The sequence below is a fragment of the Stomoxys calcitrans genome, chromosome 1, assembly GCF_963082655.1.
Source record: "Stomoxys calcitrans chromosome 1, idStoCalc2.1, whole genome shotgun sequence".
NCBI lineage: Eukaryota > Metazoa > Arthropoda > Insecta > Diptera > Muscidae > Stomoxys > Stomoxys calcitrans.
The window spans coordinates 224,388,944-224,412,938 of NC_081552.1; the positions used below are offsets into that span (position 1 = coordinate 224,388,944).

At 38.3% G+C, this 23,995-nt stretch overlaps 1 protein-coding gene across 1 annotated transcript in view; it reads right to left on the reverse strand.

Moving 5' to 3' along the window:
- The window catches only part of LOC106082947 (homeobox protein 5), a 248,653-nt gene that overhangs the window by 27,105 nt on the left and 197,553 nt on the right, over positions 1–23,995 (reverse strand). The window contains exon 2 of the mRNA XM_013245714.2: positions 20,353–20,691. Coding sequence (XP_013101168.2) covers positions 20,353–20,691 — 339 coding nt within the window. The remainder of the gene's footprint in view (positions 1–20,352; positions 20,692–23,995) is intronic.

The following is a 23,995-nucleotide window of genomic DNA, read 5'->3' on the forward strand; positions in this document are numbered from 1 at the left end:
CATATCAATGAGTGCTGTCCGATTCAAATTTAAGCTCAATGATATGGTGCCTCCATTTTATTGCCGAGTCTGAACGGCGTGGAGAAGTTTTTACATGGCTGCCATACCAAATGGTACAGTACCTCCCAAAATGTCGCCAGCATTAGGAGGGGATAACCATCGATGAAAATTTCATGATGTTCTCGCCAGGATTCGAGCCCAGGCTTTTCAGCGTTATAGGCGGACATGCTAGCCTCTGCGCTACGGTGGCCTCCACCACTTCATAAGTACTATAAATAATTATATATATGTAACATACAGCCCAATTCTAAAAATTCCCTGGGAATAAACTCCCAGGGAATAAATTTCTCCATCGAATAAAATCCTCCTATTCTGATTGAATGCGGAGAAGAAAAATATGGGAGAGGGAATTTCGAATTTTCGGAAACAGTTGTTTTGCCTCAGATATTTTATTTTGGCTAAACATTTCACTATTATTTTTCGGAAAAATGAACATAAAATGGAAAAATAAGCAAAAAGAATTTATGACGATTGCTAAAAAAGTTTACAATTATGTTTAGTGTTGCTTTTGTAATGTTTGTTTGAATTTTTGTTTTCAATAGTACACAATTATAGCCTACAGCTTGTCACCCTATTTCTGTGTTGTGATAACAACTTTCCGTCTTCATTCAACAATTAGATGCTTCGAGAGTGGTCTGGTGGACAGAAAAATAGACTAATTGTGTCGTGTTGTTGTTGTTGAAGCCTTATTTTCATGTGGATGTGGCGATCCATGTCATGATGCTGTAGGTGAGCAATCTCCTTCCTGTCCAAAACACCGAATGCCGCGGGAACAGGTTGGCAATTGGTTATTTAAAGACGCCATTAAATCGCCTTGTCATAACTAGCTTCATAGGCCCTCAGTAATTGTGCAAGAGCCGGTGCCGTCCGATCTCTCACTGAGACTCTCCGCTTGATACTCATGATTGTCAGCGACTGCCGTTGCAGCTACTCCGTATGGAGCATTCCATTATCCGCAACCTGTGTGCGCATCCGGTAGCTCGCACCTAAGTTTCTCGTGATAGCAATGAACACCATATAAATCGGAGCTCCCTATGTGGTGCTCTCAGCTATCTCGTGTCGGGAATGGGGCACACATACTGCCTGTTGACGTTTTCCCTTGCCAAAAGGAGTTAAGGTGGTTGAATCCACCGGACCGTTCGATGTGTAGTATAGAGGTTTGCTCATCTTTCGTCGTCATAAATGCTGTGGTAGTTTGCATGATACGCCGCTTCATCTTAAATCCTACTTTTATGGGGCTAGAACTTGAAGATCTAGTTGACATTTCAGGGCGGAGGTCGATTTTCTTGGTGGTTGGGACGGCTGCTGGACATAGTGCTGCTGAAAAGCGACTTATTGATTATTTATTCCTACTCCTGTGGAGTACATGCTGTCAAATGTGGCGCCAAGTATTTTTTAAATTTTTTTATTAATGTAGGTCGGTTGAGATTGTAAATGAGACAAATTTTGATATAGCTGCCATAAAACCGATCTTGGGTCTTGAATCTTTGAGCCTACAGAGGCAATTTCTCTTCCGATTTGAATGAAATTTTGCACGAAATGTTTTGGTATCACTTCCAACAAGTGTGCTATGTATGATTCACATCGGTTCATAGAGAGCGCAACTTTTAGAGAGCGCAATTCTTATCCGATTTGGCTGTAATTTGGCACTCTCTTTAAGGCCCAAATTGTCATGGTGAACAAATACGGTCTATTTGGGGGTTGCTATGAGGTTGGGTCGTCCCTTGGACAGTTTGTTCGGAATGTTTATATCAGATTCGTGGTCTACTTCCAAATACCTTTTATTTGAGCCCAATATTCCAATAGTCTGCAAAAATGTCCGGTTTGGGAGGTGTTTTGGGGAGTGGGGCGACCACTCAGTGACTTGGCCCTGAAAATATATATCAGATTCGTGTTCCAATCTAAAATACCTCTTCCTCCCCATTTTGTAATGGTCAGCCGTTTTGGGTGGTGTTATGGCGATGGGAAGGCGCCATAAACACTTTTACTTAACATTGATATAAGATTCGTGCTTTACTCCCAAAGACCTTTTATTTGAGCCCCATATTGCTATGGTCGTATATTTGTCCTCTTTGGGGGTGTTTTTGGAGACGGGCGACTCCCCAAACGCTTGGGCTAACATTTGGATATCGCATTGGTATTCTACACTCAAATACATTTTATTTGAGCTCCATATTGCCATGATCAATAAATAAGTCCTTTTTTGGGGGGTGTTTTGGGGAACAGATGGACCTCCAGAAACTTGGTTACACATTTGAATTTCAGATTCGTATTCTACTTTCAAATACCTTTCATTTGAGTTCCATATTGCCATAGTCGGTAAATATGTCCGATTTAGGGGCATTTGGGAGTTGGGGTGGTTCCCCAAACACTTGGTCCGACAATTGGATATCAGATATGTTTTCAAATCTTAAATATCTTTCATTTGAGTGCCATATTATCGTGATTGGTCTTTATGTAAATTTGGTAGGTTTTGGCGGTGGGGCGCCGCCCTAGGTACCCCACCCGGAATTTTGATACCAAATTTTTGTTTTTACGTTACTATAAGAGAGGACATAAAATTTCGCTTAAATCGCACCACCCATCTCCAAGATCCGGCGTTTCTGAAAATTAAGGTAAGGGGGAGGGTCAGCCCCCCCTTCAAAAATCAAAAAATGTAGTACCCTATTTTCACCACGGGACCATTATGCACTATCTGTGAAAACTTCAAGAAAATCGGTTTAGCCGTTTTTGAGTCTAACGGAACAGACAAACAAACACAAATTGATTTTTATACCCTACACCACCACTGTGGTACAGGGTGTTATAGATTTGTGCATTTGTTTGCAATGCAAAGAAGGAGAAGAAATAAGTATACCGACCGACTCAGAATCACTTTTTGATTCGATTTAGCCATGTCCGTCTGTGAGTCTATGTATTCATGTAATCAAAGTGCAGGCTCAGATTTAGATATAGCTCCCATATATATCTTTCATCCGATATGGCTTTTTAAGGTTGCAGAAGTCACAATTTTCGTTCGATCAGTACAAAATTTGGCATTGGGTGTTTTATTTGAGGTCCACATAAGTGTGCAAAATTTCATAAAAATCGGTCCAGATTTAGATATAGTTCCCATACACATCTTTCATCCGATATGTCCTTTTAAGGCTGTAGAAGCCACAGTTTCGGTCCGATCTTTGAAATATTTTGCGCGAGGTGTTTTATTTGACGTCCTAATATGTGTGGAAAATTTCATGAAAATCAGTTCAGATTTAGATATAGCTCCCATACATATCTCTCATCCGATATGGCCGTTTAAGGATGTAGAAGCCAACATTTTTTTTCGATCTTTAAAAAATTTGGCATGGGATGTATTATTTGATGTCTACATATGTTTGCAAAATTTCATAAAAATCGGTCCAGATTTAGATATAGGTTCCATATATATGTATCGCCCGATTTGCACTTCAATGGCCGTAGTAGCTCCAATTTGCAACCGATTTGCACAAAATTTGGCACTGACTGTTTTGTTACTAATATTAACATATCTGCAAAATTTCATCAAAATCGGTTCAGATTTAGATATAGCTCACATATATATGTGTCGCCCGATTTGCACTTCAATGGCCGTAGTAGCTCCAATTTTCAACCGATCTGCACAAAATTTGGCACGGATGGTTTTGCTATGGATCCTAACGAATCTTCAAAATTTCACTAAAATCGGTTCAGATTTGGATATAACTCCTATGTATATGTATCGCCCGATTTGCACTTCAATGGCCGTAGTAGCTCCAATTTTCAACCGATCTGCACAAAATTTGGCACGGATGGTTTTGTTACTGATCCTAACGAATCTTCAAAATTTCACTAAAATCGGTTCAGATTTGGATATAACTCCCATGTATATGTATTGTCCGATTTACACCTATAAGGCTGTAATAAACACAATTTGTAACTGATCTACACAAAATTTGGTACGGATTGATTTGTTCCTGATCTTAACATATGTGCGAGATTTCATCAAAATCGGCTCAAATTTGGATGTAGCACCCATATATATTTATCGCCGGATTTGCACTTATATAGCCGTAGTAACAAAAATTTTCAAATGATCTGTTTGAAAGACGGTTCAGATTTAGATATAGCCCTCATATACATGTATATTTATATATTGCCCGAATTTATAATTGTAGGGTAGGTGTAGGGTATTATATAGGCGGCTCCACCAGACTTACTTACGTGCTTCAACAAATAATGTCTTCGATTCAATGCTAAAATTCGTTGAGAATTTGAAGTTTCGCATACAAATTTGGTAGTTGGTTTTTTCTAAGAGTTATATTTTTCTGTGTTCCTTAATGGAATGTTCGGGGATTCGATGGACCGATCAGGCGTGACTATTTTAGATAGTTTCAATCATTATTAAACAATTAACAACTCCTTCTATTATCAAATTATCTTTATCACACTTCCATTGCCCCTCAAACCAATTTAATTTCCACTACTAATGCAAACAATACGAATGGCTTCCACTTTAGAGTATCCACCCCAAAAATTTGACTTAATTTGCTGCTCTGGAGACCAATAAACTGCTTTGTTGTTGTTACATTAGCGTTTGCAAGATATTTAGATATTCCCCGAAGACAAATGAGTTTGCCCCAAAGAGCACTTGGGACTTAGAAAGTGGCAGGGATTGACTACTAACTCCATAATAAAGAAATGTGTTTGGGGATTTCGAGAAATTTATAAAAATTACCAAAACTTGAGCAGATTCAAATGAGGGAATTAAAAAAGAAATTAGTTATTGTGATGGTTCACTAAATATCAAATGACACATTTGCTCAAATGCTCTATAATGTTCTAATGTACAAACCACATTTCTTCATTTCACTGACTTTCATTTAACATCTGACAAGGCAGGTCAAAGTGAAACTTCAATGTTAAATACTCCCTTGTGGTAAGTAGGTCTGCAACCCAATTCATAGTTACTATAGTTTTTCAACGATGGGACAAACATAACAACAAACGAGTTACGTATCAACTTACAGCAAGAACATGGTCATTTATTTGTTTTGGGGCCACGCGGATGATGATGATGATGACAACATTTACTCGGCTACCAGGTATTAAACTTGTCAGAACTTTTCTTAGGCAATCGATATAAACTTTAGCACAGTTTTAAAAGTTCCATTATTGTTAACTTGATTTTATTGTTAAGTATACATTCGGTGTAATTTATCAAAAGTATTGCTACACCTTTAATTATGGCCACTTGGGTTGTATTACCAAAAGAAAAAGGGTATTAAGTTCTGTGTGTTTGATGGATTTGATGTGATTTTAATGATTATGCTGACGTAACTTGATAATTGTAAGAACTTGATTTTGAAACTCTGTTGTGCTACATGGACATTAAAGGTTTTCGAATTAAATTTTTGAAAGGCGCATATTTGGCAGCAAGTAATGGAACCCTAGTATAAACAAAGGTGGAGGGGCACTTTAACAACAAAAGAGTAGAACACAACATCAATCATTTACGAATATTGTTGTACAAACTTGAAGGTCAGTGCTGCACTTAGTCCTTAACATTAATGCATTCGACTTTTAATTACTTTTGACACTCATGAAAAATTAAATAAGGCACATCTACACGTTTCACATGAAGGGAATTTTCTTTAGTAAAGAACGTATAAGATGTAAATACATGTTTTTTTTGCGATAGATTTTTGCAAGTTAAAAAGTTTTTTTTTAACCTGACAATACCTTTAATTTTGGATTTATCAAACACTTTCAGATTAATTCAAAGTCGTTTAATTCAATGTTATGACACACAATTATAAAGGATGATTTTTTTAGCTATTCTCGTTTTGGCAACACTGGATTAAACCGCTCACGCACGTTTAGTGTTTTGTTTCACTTGCTAACATCTTCTGTTTGGTCTATAATGCCTGTTAAGTTCATCGCACGCTTTTTCCATATTATGGTCAGTTTAATCGACCAATTGAAGCGGCTATTCGGGTTAGGTTAGGATTGGAAGACAACATTGAAGCATTAATTCGTGAGATACCGGTTGGAAAGTGTATGCCAAAATTGAACTAAGCGGATGGACCACGGTCAACATTTGCATGAAACAATCTTCAAACATTAAATAATATGGGCCGTACTATCGATTCAAACAAAGATTTTATGGTTTTTTCAGAATTTTATGTTTTTTTTTTTAACTTTCCTATAGCTCTAAAAAAAATCATCCTTAATAAAAGCCCTTTATTTTCGGACAATTCCCATATGGTTTTATATGATGATCCGTTGTATTCGTTATGCTATAAATAAATCAAAAAAAAATCTTATGGGAGTTGTTGTTTTCACACATTGAAATACCTACTTTGGGATTGTAATTTCATTATGGCCTAACTATTTCTCAATAATGTGTGTGCTAGGAGCTTTTGTTGTGTTTTCTTATACCTGTTAGCCAATTGTCTCTCGCTCTTATGATTTTTGCCATTGGACATACCAGCATTTTTGTACCCAACACCATAGGATGGGTGGGGGTGTACTAATCTAGTCATTCCGTTTGTAACACTTCGAAATATTGATCTAGGACCCCATAAAGAATATATATTCTTGATCGTCTCGACGTTTCTGTCGAAATCACAATAGCGGTCGAACGCGTAAAGCTATCCGCTTGAAATTTTGCACGGATGCTTAATATCGATGTAGGTCGTTGGGGATTGCTAATGAGCCATATCGGATCAGATTTGGATATAGCTCTCATATAAACCGATCGCCCGATTTGACTTCTTGAGCCCCTGGAAACCGCAATTTTTGTCCAATTTGGCTGAAATTTTGCACATAGTGTTCGGTTATGACTTCCAACATCTGCGCTAAGTGTGGTCCAAATCAGTCAAGAACATGATATTGCATCAATGTAAACCGATCTCCCGATTTGATTTCTTGAGCCCCAAGAAGCCGCAATTTTCATCTGATTTGGCTGAAATTTTGCTTGAGGTGTTCTGTTATGATTTGCAACAACTATGTCAAATTCGATCCAAATCGGTTAAGAACATAATATAGCTCCCATTTTAACCAATCTCCCGATTTGATTTCATGAAATTTTCTGAAATTTTGCATATAATGTTCTGTTATGACTCTCAACAACTGTGCCAAGTACGATCAAAGTCGGTCTATAAACAGATATAGCTCTTATATTTTAGCAGAATCCATGGTAGTGGGTTCTTAAGATTCGGCCCGGTCGAACGTAGCACGCTTTTACTTGTTGTACCTAAGACGAAACATTCGGAATGTACACTTTCCGAGTTTACCATACACGCTCGACCAAGCTGCGCATATTATTGCAATTATATGCGAGCTCTGGGCTTGCATGAGATTATTTTCTTATGTACATACACAGTAATGTGGAATAGTGTGAGTATCATCACTGGTCTATACGCTCAAATAACTTTCTCTCTGGTAGGAGAGACTCAAGGAAATAATTATTCATCCGGTAAACGAATAACCGTTTGCAGCTATCGATACACTTATACCATTCATGAGTTTTTGGGCTTAAGATAAAGGAAATGTCCTTTTACCGTAGGCGAAGCTGCTAAAGGGTCTATATATATCTGATATAGCTGACATATAAACCAATCTTGGCTCTTGGCTTCTTGAGCATCTAGAGAGCGCAATTCTTATCCGATTTGGCTGAAATTTTGCACATGGTGTTTTGGTATTACTTCCGACAACTGTGCTAAGTAAGGTTCGGTACATAACGTAATATGACTGCCATCTAAACCGAACTTGGGTCTTGACTTCTTGAGCTCCTAGAGGGCGCAATTCTTATCCGATTTGGCTAAAATTTCGTACATAACACTGAGAAATGTCTTCCAACAACTGTGCCAAGTATTGTCTGAATCAGTCGATAACCTGATATAGCTGCCATATAAACCGATTAGACTTCTTGATCTTCTAGAGGGAGCAATTTTTATCGAATTTAATTGAAATGTTGCATATGTCGTTTTGGTAGGTACTTCAACAACTGGGCCATTTGTCAGAAAATTTGGAGGTGGTAGTTTTCTATGACTTCTAACAGCCATGACAAGGACGGTCCATATCGGCCACATGATGTAGCTCATATATATAGCCATTCAAAGAACTTGACTAATGCGATCCATGATGGAGGCTAATATATAAGATTCGGCCTGGCCGGCAGGCATGTTTTTTACTTGTTTTTCCTAAAAATGTCCCCAATGTTTGGCTTTTTGTGTGTAGCATAGTGTTTTCGATTAATCGTGGCGTAAGCAAAACTCACTTGTTTGGATATTGAATTAATCGACACAACCATGACAAACCTTTTGGATTTTTCACGAGTACGGCAGGTGCATTTGCTTCAAATTTCAATCTGCGACAAATTTCCATTTTGTACTATTGAAAGCCATCGTAGCCCAGAGATTAGCATATCCGCCTATGCCGCTGAACGCCTGAATTCGAGTCCTGGCGAGAACATCAAAAACAAGTAAGAACGTGCTAAGTTCGGCCGGGTCGAATCTATAGTCCGATTCGGACAACAAAATGAATGTTGAACATTGTAGAAGTCATTGTGTAATGTTTCAGTTCATTCGGATAAGAATTGCGCCATGTAGGGGCTTAAGAAGCAAAATCGGGAGATAGGTTTATATGGAAGCTGTATCATGCTATTGATCGATTCTGACCATATTAGACACTTATGTTGAAGGTCATGAAAGAAGCCGTTGTACAAAATTTCTGCCAAATCGGATGAGAATTGCGCCCTCTAGGGGCTCAAGAAGTCAAGATCCCAGATCGGTTTATATGGCAGCTATATCAGGTTTTAAACTGATTTGAATCATACTTAACACAGTTGCTAAAAGTGATACCAAAAAACCACGTGCAAAATTTCAGTCAAATCGGATGAGAATTGCGGCCTCTAGACGCTCAAGAAGTCAAAACCCAAGATCGGTTTATATGACAGCTACATAAAAACATGCACCGATTTAGCCTATTTACAATCCAAACCGACCTTCACTAATAAAAACATTATTTGTGCAAAATTTCAAGCGGCTAGCCTTACTCATTCGAAAGTTAGCGTGGTTTCGACAGCCAGTCGCACGGACGAACGTGGCTAGATCGACTTAAAATGTCATGACGATCAAGAATATATATACTACTTTATGGGTTCTCAGACGCATATTTCGAGGTGTTACAAACAGAATGACGAAATTAGTATACCCCCATCCTATGGTGGAGGGTATACAAATTGTCAGCGGTGGTTATCCCCACCTAATGATGGCGAGATTTTTGAGGATCTATGCCATGTTAAAGCTTCTCCCCAAAGAGGTGTCGCACTGCGGCCCGCCGTTCGGACTCGGCTATAAAAAGGAGGCCCTTTATCATTGAGCTAAAAATTTGAATCGGACAGCACTCAGAGATATGTGAGAAGTTTGCCCTGTTCCTTAGTGGCATGTTCATGGGCAAATTTATAATTTGCATATGTGCCACCTTTGAAAAGTGGTGACGAAATTTGTCCAGTGCGTAGTCTTCTTATAACATTACGTCTTAGATATCTGCGTAAATGGTTAAAATGAATTACTTTGCTTATGTTGGTTGGTCGAACAGTGATGAGACGTGTTAATTTTTTATTTTTCCAAGGAAGTGACTAATTATATCAAATTAAAATTTTTTATTTAACAAAATGTAAGCAAATGTCATGAGTTTGTTGAACAATATACGAGTATATATAATTCTCATCCATTTGGTCAGCTACCACAGTAAATGAAATTGAGTGCGAATTGTGGTCTATTGTGTTTCCGCCATGCAAGTCACTCTATAGGACAGATTTTTACATACTAAATATAAGCTTAAGGCAGCCTTTGTCTTTTTTATAAAAAAAAAGTCTTAAGGCAGCCTTTGTTTTGTTTACCGAAACATGCTGATTTATTTCCTTCATTTTCCTCTTTCTCAAGATATGACGCATACATTTTCGCTAAGAGTCGTGGAGAGACCCTTAAAAAAAAAAACATCCAAAACCAAGCAAATACTTCCTTATACGAAAAAAATTAATTACATATCATTTTCACCTTAACTCTTGCGGCCTGGTTTCCTTTATAATTAAACAAAAAAAAAGCCAACACAATTTTTTTTTTAATTTTCTAACAATAAACTGACATTGAAATCCAAAGGTTTCCCATATTCTCAATTAGACCAACAAAACATAAGAATAAAGAAATCCATTTCAAGTACCTCTGCCTACTTTTGAATAATTTGAGCCAATCACGAATCATAGATAATACGAGTACATTGGAGTATGAATACATGTTCTGCGTAAATAACAATGCCAAAGAAAGGGACAGACAGACAGACAGGAGACCTAGAAAATAAAATAATTACTGCAGCCAAGCATGATAATGCTGAAATCAAAATAAACCTATATCGTGAATATTAGAAGTTGTATAAAAGAGAAATACTTCAAGTACGGAGGAAAAAAAATACCAAACCATAATTAATGTCAGATTAGTCGTGAGAAAACTATGCAGAACATGATATGAGAACACATAACTTTGTTTCACGGGCGTAGTTTTTAAGGGGGGCAGCTGCAACTGATATATATTTTGTTAAGGGGATTAGTATAAATGGGTCATGGAAATGCAATTTTTAAGAATCTATGAAATTTCGATCAAATTTGAAAACAAATATGAAAACTGATTGTCAATGTTCGACTTTAAAAAATTCCACAAAATTTTGAATAGGAAACCAAATAAATGGTATTTTAAAGTAAAGCTTAAGTCTGACCAAGTTATATTATCGAGAGTATGATCCAGTCAGTTAATTCGGGCCCATACAGAACTCAAGAATAGTAAGAGAACTAAGAGCCCGTATGGAATCCAGGCTCGGAAAAAGGAGTTCACCCCTAATCCTATATCTTCTCCTCGCAATTGCCCGGCAGTGACATAAAAGGTGCTGGGCCGTCACCAATTACTCATCGTCATCGCAAATTCGCAGAAGTCCGCCTTGCCCAGCGCAACGACAAAAACCTGACGATGCAGTGCAAATGACCAATGACTCCGATTAGCAGGCCTAAGTCATGCTTTCTCAGCCCCAGGATAAGCGACGTCCTGTCTCGCGAAATACTCGGCCGCAGGGCCTTTGACACCGTAGCCTTAAACACTAACCCACGCCTTGTACGCGCAGTCATTTGTAGAGGGCTTCCACTCTACCAAGAAGCTCGCACAGTGAAGGTCTCATGGATTCCATAGCAAGATCTGTGGCAATTAGCAATCCATTCTTTGTCGGCTCGTTCGTCATTTCGTTCCCCACAACACCTCGATGGCATGAAACCCACAAAAGCCTGATAAGCTTTTCCATGGTTCGAAGAAGTTTGGACCTCACGCGGCCCGACACCAGAACTTTCAGCGCCACTTGACTGTCTACGTACAATGTGACGGTTTGATCGGGCCGCCGCTTTCGCAGCAACATTGTCTCCAGTGTCTTCAGTATCGCAAAGACCTCTGCCAGGAAGACGCTGTAGTCATCCAGAAGTCTATAAGAATCCATGATTCCCAGGAATTCAATGAAGACTCCTCCTACAGTGCTCCCATCCAATTTAGACCCATCCGTGTATTCAGAGTCAGGTCCCAGGAAGGGCGAGGTCCCCCCCAACCCAGAGATCCCTTTTCGGGAAAACGACTCACAAGTCATCAATAAGTAAGGACTTCTCTAGCACATAGCATGGCGCCACGCGGCACCACCATCAGAAGAATGGCCTGATGTAGAAAGGTAGAAGAGCGCCATGTACCTGACACCCTTAGTTTGATGGCGGTCTTTGTTGCCACACACCCTACATATAGGTGCAAAGGCTTAAGATTGAGAAAGGCATTCAGCGCCTCTCTCGGGACACTTCTACTTGAACCATTAGCACTACCTCGCTACCCTCTAGCTGCTCGATCATCCTGCGAAGTGCAAAATTGTCCAGAGCTTTATGCCAAACCAGACAACCATAGATGAGAATAAGAGAACGAGCGCCGTAAACATCCAGTGCATCGTCCCCGGTCTTAGGCTTTAACTCCTTCTTATCGAGTTTCGACAGGAGCAAAGCACATTCAGTTCCCTTTTCACCCTTTGTTAGAAGTTTATTCCCTCACTTAGTTTCTGGTCAAGAATCAAGAGAGCGGCAGCTCCACCCCAACCAGGACAGGTACCTTGAAAACATCCAGCTTCCTTCACCTGGTGAATAGGACCAGTTCAGTCTTTCGGAGATTTATGCCAAGCCCATTGGCCCCCGCCCTTTCGGATAGCTTCATCAAAGCTCACTGAACGAGGTCCGTAATAGTAGAGATGAAAATGCCACTCAACATGATGACGACGTCTCCCTCTCGAAAGATCTCAGAATCCCATTGATCACCAAAAGCCACAATAGTGGCAATAACACTCCTCCTTGAAAAGTACATCACAATCTTCCTTATCGCATCTACCCAAATCACAAAAAGAAGGGGCACCATGTATGGACTTCAACTTCACGTTATTAAAAGCCCCTTCTATGTCCAAGAAGGCCGCCATAAGCCATAACCATAATCTATCGAATCCACTAGATTGGTACATAAAAGAACACAAATATGCAATTCAAATAAAGATATTTGGGAATGAATTGCGATTCTAGCATCTAAATTGGAAGATTTTTTTCAACAAAAATTAAGTTTGAAGAATAATTTTAGTTTAAAAACCAAATTATAGCCAAAATTTGCAATTTTCCCCGAAATTATTTATGAACGCCCAATTTTGCAAATTTTGATGAAATTCTCCATAAAAATCGAAGTTCGCCGAAATTTGCAATAAAATTAAGAAATCAACGAAATTTCATGAAAATCAAAAATTTTTTATGAAAATTAAATTTCAATAAAAATTCCTCTTAAAACCGAAGTTTGACGAATTTTTCTATTATGGCTAATTTTTAATGGACCTTGGCCTTGGGTTTAAATCGGGTAATAAATATGCTTTTTGTGGGCTTTAGACCTTTAATCTAGAGATCGATCTTTATTGCAGCCATACCAAAAAAAATTCCCGTCTGGTTTAGACATTGGCGACGGATATCAGGTGACTTAATAAAATGCATTGTCCAAAATGTAAGTTAAGCCGTGAATAATATACGCCTTTTCTAAGCCATAACTGCCAAATGGGGTGGTCGAATAATATGCCAGCTATGTTCAAAATTGGTCCGATTCGATCGTATTTAGCAATATTCGGTTCCATCGCTTGCCAAATGACGCTTTTATGGGCTCGATAGCATAAATCGGGAGATCGGTATATACGGAAGCTTTATCCAAACATGATTCGATGTATACAATATTTGGCAAGGATGTTGAGGGGTCTAATATGGCTCACTATACCAAATATTTTGTGAAAAAAGAGTATTAATTGCGAATTTTATGGTCATACGACCGTTTATCGGGAGATCGGTCTATAAATGGCAGCTATATCTAAGCATGACTCGAAATGGACCATATTTAGCACACTTGGAATGACTTTTTCAAATATATAAGAGCTCCATCAAATTATAGATTGATATGGACCGTACTTGTGATGGCTGTTAGAAAGTCATAGAAAAATACCACCTCCAAAATATCGGGCAAATCGAGTAATAATGCACTGTCCAGAATCTCAGGAAGTCAAATTTGGAGATCGGTTTATATGGCAGCTACATTTATCAGGTTATGAACCGATCTAGACCACACTTGGCCCAGTAGTTGAAAGTCCAAACAAAATGCTACGTACAAAATTTCAGCAAAATTGGATAATAGTTGCGCCACCTAGACGCTCAAGAAGTCTAATCGGAAAACGTCTACATGAGTCTGCCACTTAAACCTAACCTTACCTACCAGAATGTTTGGACTTAGTTGGGAGTTCGTTTTATATGGCAGCTACATATACCAGGTTATGAACCGATTTAGACCATACTTGGCACGGTCGTTGGAAGTCATAACAAAAAGCTACGTGCATAATTTCATAAGAAATAGCATAAGAATTGCGCCCTATAAAAGTTTAAGAAGTCATATCAGGAGATCGGTTTATATGGCAGCTATATCAAAACCTGAACCGCTTTGGTTCATTTACAATCCCAACCGACCTACACAAATAAGAAGTATTTGTGCAAATTTTCAAGCGCCTACTCGCAAAAAATAAAACGGTTGGAACATTTTCACGATAAACAAAATACTTTCATTACGAAGTTTTTCTTTTATTGTAACCGAATAACGTTTCTCTTCAATATATCAAACGTTTGCCATAAACTTTGCATTAGTGAAAGTAACTTACTTTGCTTATTGTTAATCGCAAACGATTATTATTATTTTCTTGTGTCTCTCCTACAAGAAAGAAAGAGTAAATATTTGAGCATATAGACCAGTGGTTGGCAGAAATACTCACACTATTGCACATTATTTTGTACGTATGCAAGAAATCCGAAGCAGGTCCATGGGCTTGCAAATAATTGCAATTATTTGCTCATCACTGGTATAAACACTTTCTAAAAAACATTGTTTTTTTTTTTTTTTTTTTTGACTGAGCAAAGAGCATTCAGAATATTAAGTAGCTCGGTCGAGTGCGGATGGTAAACTCAGAAAGTGAAAATTTTTAGAATTTGGCCTTAAGTCCAAAAATTCTGGTATGTCCAATGATAAAAGTCATTAGAGCAACACACAAATGGCTGCCAGGTTCAAAGAAAACGCAACAAGAATTTCTAAGTCACATACTTTGTTGGTAACATTTATGCGATAAAGAAATACCCATCCCAAAAAGGTATTCAAATGTGGGAAAACAACAACTCCCAAAAGTATTTTTTTTTTGTTTTATTTTTAGCATAACGAATACAGCAGATCATTATACAAAACCATAATGGAGTAGTGCGAAAATGGGAAGCTTTTAATATAATTGTGTATAACGACATCATATAACATCGAAATAAATCCAAATAAACTCTAAAAGAGTTTGAATTACACATCATAAAATTGAACTTGGCATCCTTTCCAATAAGCACAATTTATTTTAAAATTAAAATTAATATAAACATACATAAACATGACTTTAAATTAATTAAGAAAAAAAAGAAAAATTTGCTAACATCCCGAATAACATGTTCTATATATCAATAATAAAAGGTATTGCTTGGGTAAAAAAAAATGTCACAAACTCTTGCAACTATTTGTCGCAAATAAACATGTACTTTTATCGTAAACAAAGTTCATCGTTTTTCAGAAAAGTAGTTTACTTGGCGAAAATTTCCTTTATGTGAAACGAATTATTTATTGGCGTGTAGCTTTACTCCTACGAAATTTGGCATTCTTTCGTCAGACAGACGGACGAACGGACTGAAGAATTTATGTACTTTATGGAGTTTGAGAACGATATTTCGAGGTGGTACAAACTGAATGACGAAATTAGTATGGCTCCATAGGATGGGGGTGGAGGATGGTACAAACTGAATGACGAGATTAGTGTGCCCCCAGAGGATGGGTGGAGGGTATAAAAATATTCTGCTTTGGTTATCCCTTCCTAAAGTTTGCGACGTTTCTGAGTTACTGAAAAAATGGCATAGTAGGCATGTGAAAACTCCTCTTCAAAGAGGTGTCGCCCTGAGGCATGTCCTACGGATTCGGACTATAAAAGGAGGTCCCTTATCATTGAGCATAAACTTGAATGGGATAGCACTCATTGATATATGAGAGCTTTGCCCCCTGTTCCTTAATGGAGTTCGTGGGTAATTTTGAATTCTCTGTGGCATCTACCTCCTACCCCATTTTCCTAACGCTCCTGTTTAACAAAATAACCTTACAACGCAAGAGACATGGTAACATACACGACAAACAACATACTCCCCAGAGATACTAAAAACATGTGTGGAAAAACGTGTTGATAGTGCCCCTCTGTACTAATTATATCCGTGTTTATGAATTTTAAGAACCACAACAACTACCAGAACTATGTACATATGTACGTTGAAATATAATAATGAGCAATGTAACAAACATGGAGTGGTGACACAAAAACCCATGGAAACTGGAATTATTCACTTAAGGTAAGAAGAATAAGAAGTTAGGCATGCCAATCAGGGATGGAAAATATTAGTTTTGAAATGGTTCTAAAAAGGTACTTTTTGTACTGTATGAGTACTCTTTGTTTTGCACAATGATTTCAAAAATCTCAATTTATTTTTGCCGGTTGGGGCGAGGGAGGCCACCGTAGCGCAGGGGTCAGCAAGTCCGCCTTTGATGCTGAACGCCGGGGTTGGAATCCTGGCTAGACCATCAGAAAAAAATTTCAGCGGTGGTTTTCCCCTCCTAATGCTGGCAACATTTGTGAGGTACTATGCCATGTAAAACTCCTCTCCAAAGAGGTGTCGCACTGCGGTATGCCGTACGGGCTCGGCTATAAAAAGGAGGCGCCTTATCATTGAGCTTAAACTTGAATCGGACTGCACTCATTGATATGTGAAAAGTTTGCCCCTGTTCCTTAGTGGAATGTTAATGGACAAATTTTAATTTGTTAGGGCGAGGATTATTTTTATTTTTGCGCGAAGTGTTTATTTCTTGTTTGAGACGAGCTTAATGATGGAAAATTTCCATGGAAAGGAATATTAAAGCCATTGCAGTAACTAAAAATATTTCCCTGGAAAACTTCTGCCTTACAGACTACACATTACAAGAGCCAATCTGAGTAATGGGCTATCCCAAGTTATGGTGGGGTAAGCCAAATCCCCAAAAGAGTTCTCAGGACAAACAGTTTTTGGCCCTTTTTATATAACCCTAACCCTATATCTTGCTAATTCTAGATTTTACATTAGCGATGGCATTTTTAATTGTACATTGATAGTAAAAACTTCTCGCTAAAGAGATGTTGTACAGCGTCACGCCATTCAGACTCGTTTATAAAACGAGGGTCCCATGGGTAAACTTCTCACAAACAGATTATGCTGTCCGATTCAAGTTTAAGTTCAATGAGAATCGGCCTCCTTCTTATAGCCAAGTCCGAACGGCTCACAGTGTTGGCTCTCAGTGTATTCGTTGAACAAAAATAGTAAGTGTTACATAGAGCTCTAAAATGTTGCACAGATGTATATTTGGACGTAATATAGAAAAAAATGGAGTATGGTCCAAATTGGTCTATAATCTGATATAGCTGCCATATCTGATTTCCCGATTTAATTTTTGGAGCCGCCAGAGGTCGCAATTATTACCCAATTTGTCAGAAATTTTGCACAATGACTTCTGTTAAAAGTCTTAACAACTACCACAAGTACGACCCAAATCGGTCTATAAGCAGTCATAGTTCCCATATAAACCAATCTCTTGATTTGAGTTTATCCCTAAATTGTGTTTTTCATTTTACTGATTTCCAGTGTTTATGTTAAGTTTTGGGTTTTGGTGTATTAATGGGACTATATAGTATTTTACGGCCAACATTTTTGTACAAATTCTGATATGCTAGAATCCAAATTTGTTTCTCGAAAGAGAAAACAACAAAAATTTTGAAATTTAATGATCTTCACCCCACAACAGGCAAAAAATTTGGAAATGAAAATAATCGGGGGAGCTCGGTCGAGATTCGAACCCGGGCACACGGAGCAGCAGCGAGAGCCGTTGCCGTTGTCTAACATTCGAAGACATCAACACAACTTCCAACAGATGCACAGAATCATGTGCACCATGGAAGTAGTGTAATTGTCGCAGAAAAAAGTCTGGGAAAAAGTACAGCTAATAGACAGGGTTGTCGAGCGTAGTTAATGTGGTTATTGTATCATAGAGGCGTTTTCGCAATAAATACGATTCAAATACAACATACCAATGGGCCCTTGAAGCCATCACACCAAATATGGTTGAAAAGTCTTCTAACCAAAGACGAAACGCGTCCCATAGTGGTTGGTGTGTATTGCTATCTCTGGCTTTCCTTTTCCATTTTGGAAAGAAAATCTTCGATTATTGAGCTTGTCTCGAAAGTGAAACAAACAAAAACTGTGAAATTTAACTATCTTCCGACTATCAGGCAAAAAACTTGAAAATGAAAAAATTCGGAAAAGCCCGACCGGGATTCGAACCTGGGATGAAGGGTTTTAAGAGTTTTTGCGCTACGGTGAAGACCACCAGAGATTAGCATGTTCGCCTATGACGCTGAACGCCTGGGTTCGACTAGTGGCGAGACCATCAGAAACAAATTTTCAGCGATGGTTTTCCCCTCCTAATGCTGGCAACATTTGTGATGTACTATGGGTTGCCCAAAAAGTAATTGCGGATTTTTTAAAAGAAAGTAAATGCATTTTTAATAAAACTTAGAATGAACTTTAATCAAATATACTTTTTTTACACTTTTTTCTAAAGCAAGCTAAAAGTAACAGCTGATAACTGACAGAAGAAAGAATGCAATTTCAGAGTTACAAGCTGTGAAAAAATTTGTCAACGCCGACTATATGAAAAATCCGCAATTACTTTTTGGGCAACCTATATCATGTAAAACTTCTCTCCAAAAAGGTGTCGCACTGCGGCACGCCGTTCGGATTCGGCTATAAAAAGGAGGCCCCTTATCATTGAGCTTAAACTTGAATCGGACTGCACTCATTGATATGTGAGAAGTTTGCCCCTGTTCCTTAGTGGAATGTTCATGGGCAAAAATTGCAATTGCAATAAAAAATGTCATAAAAATATCATATCGGTCCATGTTTTGATATAGCTGCCATACAGACCGATCTTGGATCTTGGCTTCTTGAGCCAATTCTTATCTGATTTGACTGTAATTTCGAATGAGGTGTTTTGTTATGATTTCCAACAACCGTGCGAGGCATGGTGGAAATCGGCCCATAACCTGATATATCTGTCATATAAACGGATCTGGGGTCTCGACTTCTTGAGCCTCTAGATGGCACATTTCTTATCTGATTTGGCTTAAATTTTGCACGACGTCTGACTTCCAACAACTGTGCTGAGTACGATTCAAATCGGTTATAACCTGATATAGCTGCCATATAAACCTATCTTTGATCTTTACTTCTTGAGCCACCAGAGGCGCAATTCCTATCCGATTTGGCTGAAAAATAGCATGAACTGTTTTGTTATGACTTCCAACAACTGTGCTAAGCATGGTTGAAATCGGTCTACAACTTGATGTAGCTGTCATATAAACCGATCTGGGGTCTTGAGTTCTTGAGCCTCTCTTCTTATCCGATTTGGCTGAAATTTGGCATGACGCGTTTTGTTATGACTTCCAACAACTGTGCTAAATATGTTTTTTATCGGTCCATGTTTTTTATATAGCTGGCATATAAACCGATCTTATATCTTGACTTCTTGAGCCACTACAGAGCGCAATGCTATCCGATTTGATTAAAATTTTGCCTGACATATCTTGTTATGACTTTCAACAACTGTGCTAAGTATGGTTCAAACCGATCCATAACCTGATATAGCTGCCATATTGTGGTCCAAATCGGACCATAACTTGATATATCCCCAGTAGCATAGCAATTATTTTCTTTTATCCTTTACTTGCCTAAAAAGAAATACCGGGAAAAGAACCCGGCAAATGCGATCCATGGTGAAGGGTATATAAGATTCGGCCCGGTCGAACTTTGCACAAACTTTTGTTGTCGCTAGGATTCGATTCCAGGCGTTCAGCGTCATAGACGGACATGCTAACCACTGCACTACTGTGGCCTCCATTACATAGTAGCCCAAAAACACAAATTTCGAATCAAATATCTAGGAGGATCGCCCCACTCCAAAACCCCTAAACAAGCTAATAGAAAGATCGGTACTATATGAGACCTAAATTTTGGGAGTAGATTAGGAATCTCGTATATAAATTGAGAGGCAAGTGTCAGGGTCCCGCTTCTCTCCGAAAGCTTTTAGTCAGCTAAGGCGTTTAAATATAAACTGATATTGCCCCTTGAAATGCCCAAACGATCCGCATAGCGCAAATAAGACAGTCGCACAAAAGTGATTCGAGCGACTAACAAATGAATATCCCTATTTTATCGTTAACTTTGTTTCACAAAGTGAGAAATTCTCGTCTTTTAGGATAAAAAAGGCTTGAAAAAATCCGTATTGTTCCAAACATTCGTAACGCCTGAAAAGGTACTAATTCGGTCGCGGGGGTACTATGGTACTCCTCGGGTGGAAAAAGTACTAAAACAAATACTAAAGTACTGACTTTTCCCATCCCTGATGCCAATGCCACCTTAGTAGTACTCAGGTTTGTGTCTTAAGTCTTTCGTTTTATGTGACCATACACCGCACAACACTGGGTTTCCTTGATTAACCATTAATTACCTACCTGCTTGAGTTGCCAATGCAATGTGTCCACTTGGTTTTGTAGTATAACAGCTTCCACATTTGTGGTGTTGTCATGTACAACAACTTCATAGGGATGTTGCTGCTGCTGCTGATGTTGTGGATTATTTGATATGTTTGTAGTCATGATAGTGGGTATCATCATCTGGTGTGATGAGGCCAGCTGTGGCTGTTGCTGTTGTCGCTGCATATGATGTTGATGCTGTTGATTAGCTGTTGTCGGTGTTGCACTAAAGTCATTGGGATTTGCTAATTTAGTTGTATCATGATATTCAATGAAATGTATATCATCATCATTATCGGCATCATAGAAATTACAGTCCTGAAAGTAGAAAAATGGCAGGAAAAGAAAACATTCATTAGAAAAACAAAGAACTAAATAAATAACTTGATGCTTATCTAATGGTGTAAAATAGATGTTATGTTAGCAATGGAAAAATGAAGAATTTGATTCATTCGTTGAAGAAATCACACTAAACTGTACTGAAAACATCAATATCAAGGTTTACAAGAATCCGAAACTATTTCTGTTTTAAATGAAAATTCGTGCAGCAAGAAAAAATGAGTGTTCCATTGAAACATCAAGTGGAGGAAAACTTATCGGAATTCAAAAATATTCAAAAAAGGGCCCAATCTTTGCAAATGCAAATTTACCCATGAACATTCCATTGGGAAACAGGGGCAAACTTCTCACATATCAATGAGTGCTGTCCGATTCAAGTTTATGTTCAATGAGAAGGGGCCTCCTTTTTATAGCCGAGTCCGAACGGCGTACCGCAGTGCGTTACCGTTAGTATCTTACAAATGTCCAGCTAGGAGAGGATAAACATCGCTAAAAATTTTTTTTGATGTTCTCGTCAGGATTCAAACCTAGGTGTTCGGTGGCACCCATTCTTTACTTTACTTTATTGGCTATGGCAGAACATATGTCCCATTAGCCGAACTCAGAATAGCCTTCCAAGCGCCTCAATATTCTGCGCTCCTTTTATAATCTATAACACCAAGTTTCGAGGTGTCTCCCACCACTTGATCTTTTCATCGAGCTTTTGGTCTTCCCGTGTTTGCCTTCAAAAGACTTCTTTACTGGAGCTTCTTCATCCATTCTGACAACATGACCTAGCCGTTGTATTTTGATATGTGTAACTATGATATGATCGTCATACAGCTCATGTAGCTCGTGGTTCATACGACGCCTATATTCTCCATTAACGCAAACTGGTCCATATATTTTACGAAAAATCTTTCTCTCAAACACTTCAAACACTGCCTCGTCTGCTTTCACAAGTACCCATGCCTCAGAACCACATAACAAGACGATTAGTATCAGTATCTAGTATAGTGTAATTTTAGTCTGCCGATGGGTGGCCTTGTTTCTAAACTGCTTGCTTAGTCCAAGGTAGCATCTGTGTGCCACTATTATTATTCTTCGCTTAAGGGTTTTGTGGGTTCACACATGTATCCCTGGGTGTCGCAAACCGCTTGCTCCATGATCCGACGCTAGCCTACAGCCACCCCTAACCTGGAAACAGGCGCTAATGTTGGCCATTGGTTATTTAAAGGCGCCAATAGCTCGCCTTGTCGTCTCGAGTATCATCCAGTGTTACCTGACTACTGAGACTCTCCTCTCGTAATCGCTAACTTCGCTAATTGCCTGCGGCTGCATTTGCAGGTACTCAGCATAAAAACAAAGCTTTCCACTATCCGCAATCTGTGGACGCTAAGCATCCCGTGATAACGATGAACGCCCAATCTTTAAGCCATTTAATTTCTTCAAAGGAATCGAAATATGCACATAGTTAATATATGCACGATTTTAACAGAGTCCATGGTCTTGTCAAAGAAACCCAAAATTTTATTTGTTTCTTGGCATTATATCCCCAGCTTTTCTCTGTTATTTACGACATACGTATGTATATTATAAACGGATATCATTCCCCTCTTCAGACTTCATGTTTATTATGTTTTTTTTTCTCAATGATTTTTCGATTTTGTTGATTACAAAACCTCCCTATAATCATTCGATGGATATTAGCTTAAGTAGACCATAATTTCCAAGTCATGGTATATTTTGGCAAACCCGGAAAATGTGATTTTGCATTATAGCACGCAAAAATAATTAGGTGCGAAACCTTCACAAGCATCGTTTTACAATACAAACATCTGTATCAATATTTGTGCTTAATAGCATCATAATTTGAAAACTATTTATTAGCAAGTGGTGGTATTTGAAGCAAAAGTATTGTAATTTGCAAGATTTTGTCACAGTTCATTACCTCGATTTCGTCGCAGTTCGTTTGTTTGTTGTTAGGCAATAAATACTCACATTTTGGTATACCAATATAGCATATCATAATGCATGAATTAGCAAATTTGTCATTTAACCCATTGTGGGTGGGTGGATTATGTGTAGAAATATTGCAATACAAACAAACGTTTGGCAAACAATATATTAGTAATTAGTATTGCTTTGATAAGCCTATTTGTCAACATAAAGACTCAATTGGGTCAGGAATTAAATGTGTAACTATAACATAATTTCAAGGGCATGTACTGAAGAAATTGTACAAATGCTTGTGAACATAAATAGCACTTTACAGGGATAAAGAGGTGGTATTTTTGGTTGTGCCTTACAAATATATCCTCACCTTCAGGATTTCCTTTTATGAAATGCATCAGTTTGTTTTATGAGAATGCAACAGTTTGTTTGTACCAGGGATCCGGAGCTGGTAACTTTTTTCCGCTTCGCTCCGGTACACATTTTTCTGCTCCGCTCCCGCTTCTTTAAATTTAAATTGACGTTTTATTTTTCACACCTTAGTATTGATTTTGTTATAACGTTTACAACATCGAGCTATATTCAGTTTCGATTATATTGGGTTGCCTAAAAAGTAATAGCGGATTTTTTAAAAGAAAGTAAATGCATTTTTAATAAAACTTAGAATGAACTTTAATCAAATATATAATTGCCATTTGGTTCGATAACCTTTTGCCATCTTCCTGGCAAATTTAGTATTCCACGCTCATACAACTTCTGGCCTTTACCTGCAAAAAACTGAACCAATTGCGATTTTATAGCCTCATCATTGCCGAAAGTTTTACCATTTAAGGAGTTCTGCAAAGATCGAAAAGATCTGATGGTGCAAGGTCAGGACTATATGGTGGATGCATCAAAAGTTCCCAGCCAAGCTCACTCAGTTTTTGGCGAGTGACCAAAGATGTGTGCGGTTTAGCGTTGTCCTGGTGGAATATGACACCTTTACGATTGACCAATTCTGGTCGCATCTCCTTGATGGCTGTATTCAATTTGTCCAATTGTTGACAGTAAACATCCGAATTAATCGTTTGGTTCCTTGGAAGCAGCTCAAAATATACCACACCCTTCCAATCCCACCAAACAGACAGCATAACCTTCTTTTGGTGGATATCAGCCTTTGAAGTGGTTTGAGCTGGTTCACCATGCTTGGACCATGATCGTTTTCGACTAACGTTGTTGTAAACAATCCATTTTTCATCTTCAGTTATGATTCGTTTTAAAAACGGATCGAATTCATTGCGTTTAAGGTGCATATCACAAGCGTTGATTCGGTTTGTTAAATGAATTTCTTTCAATACATGTGGTACGCATA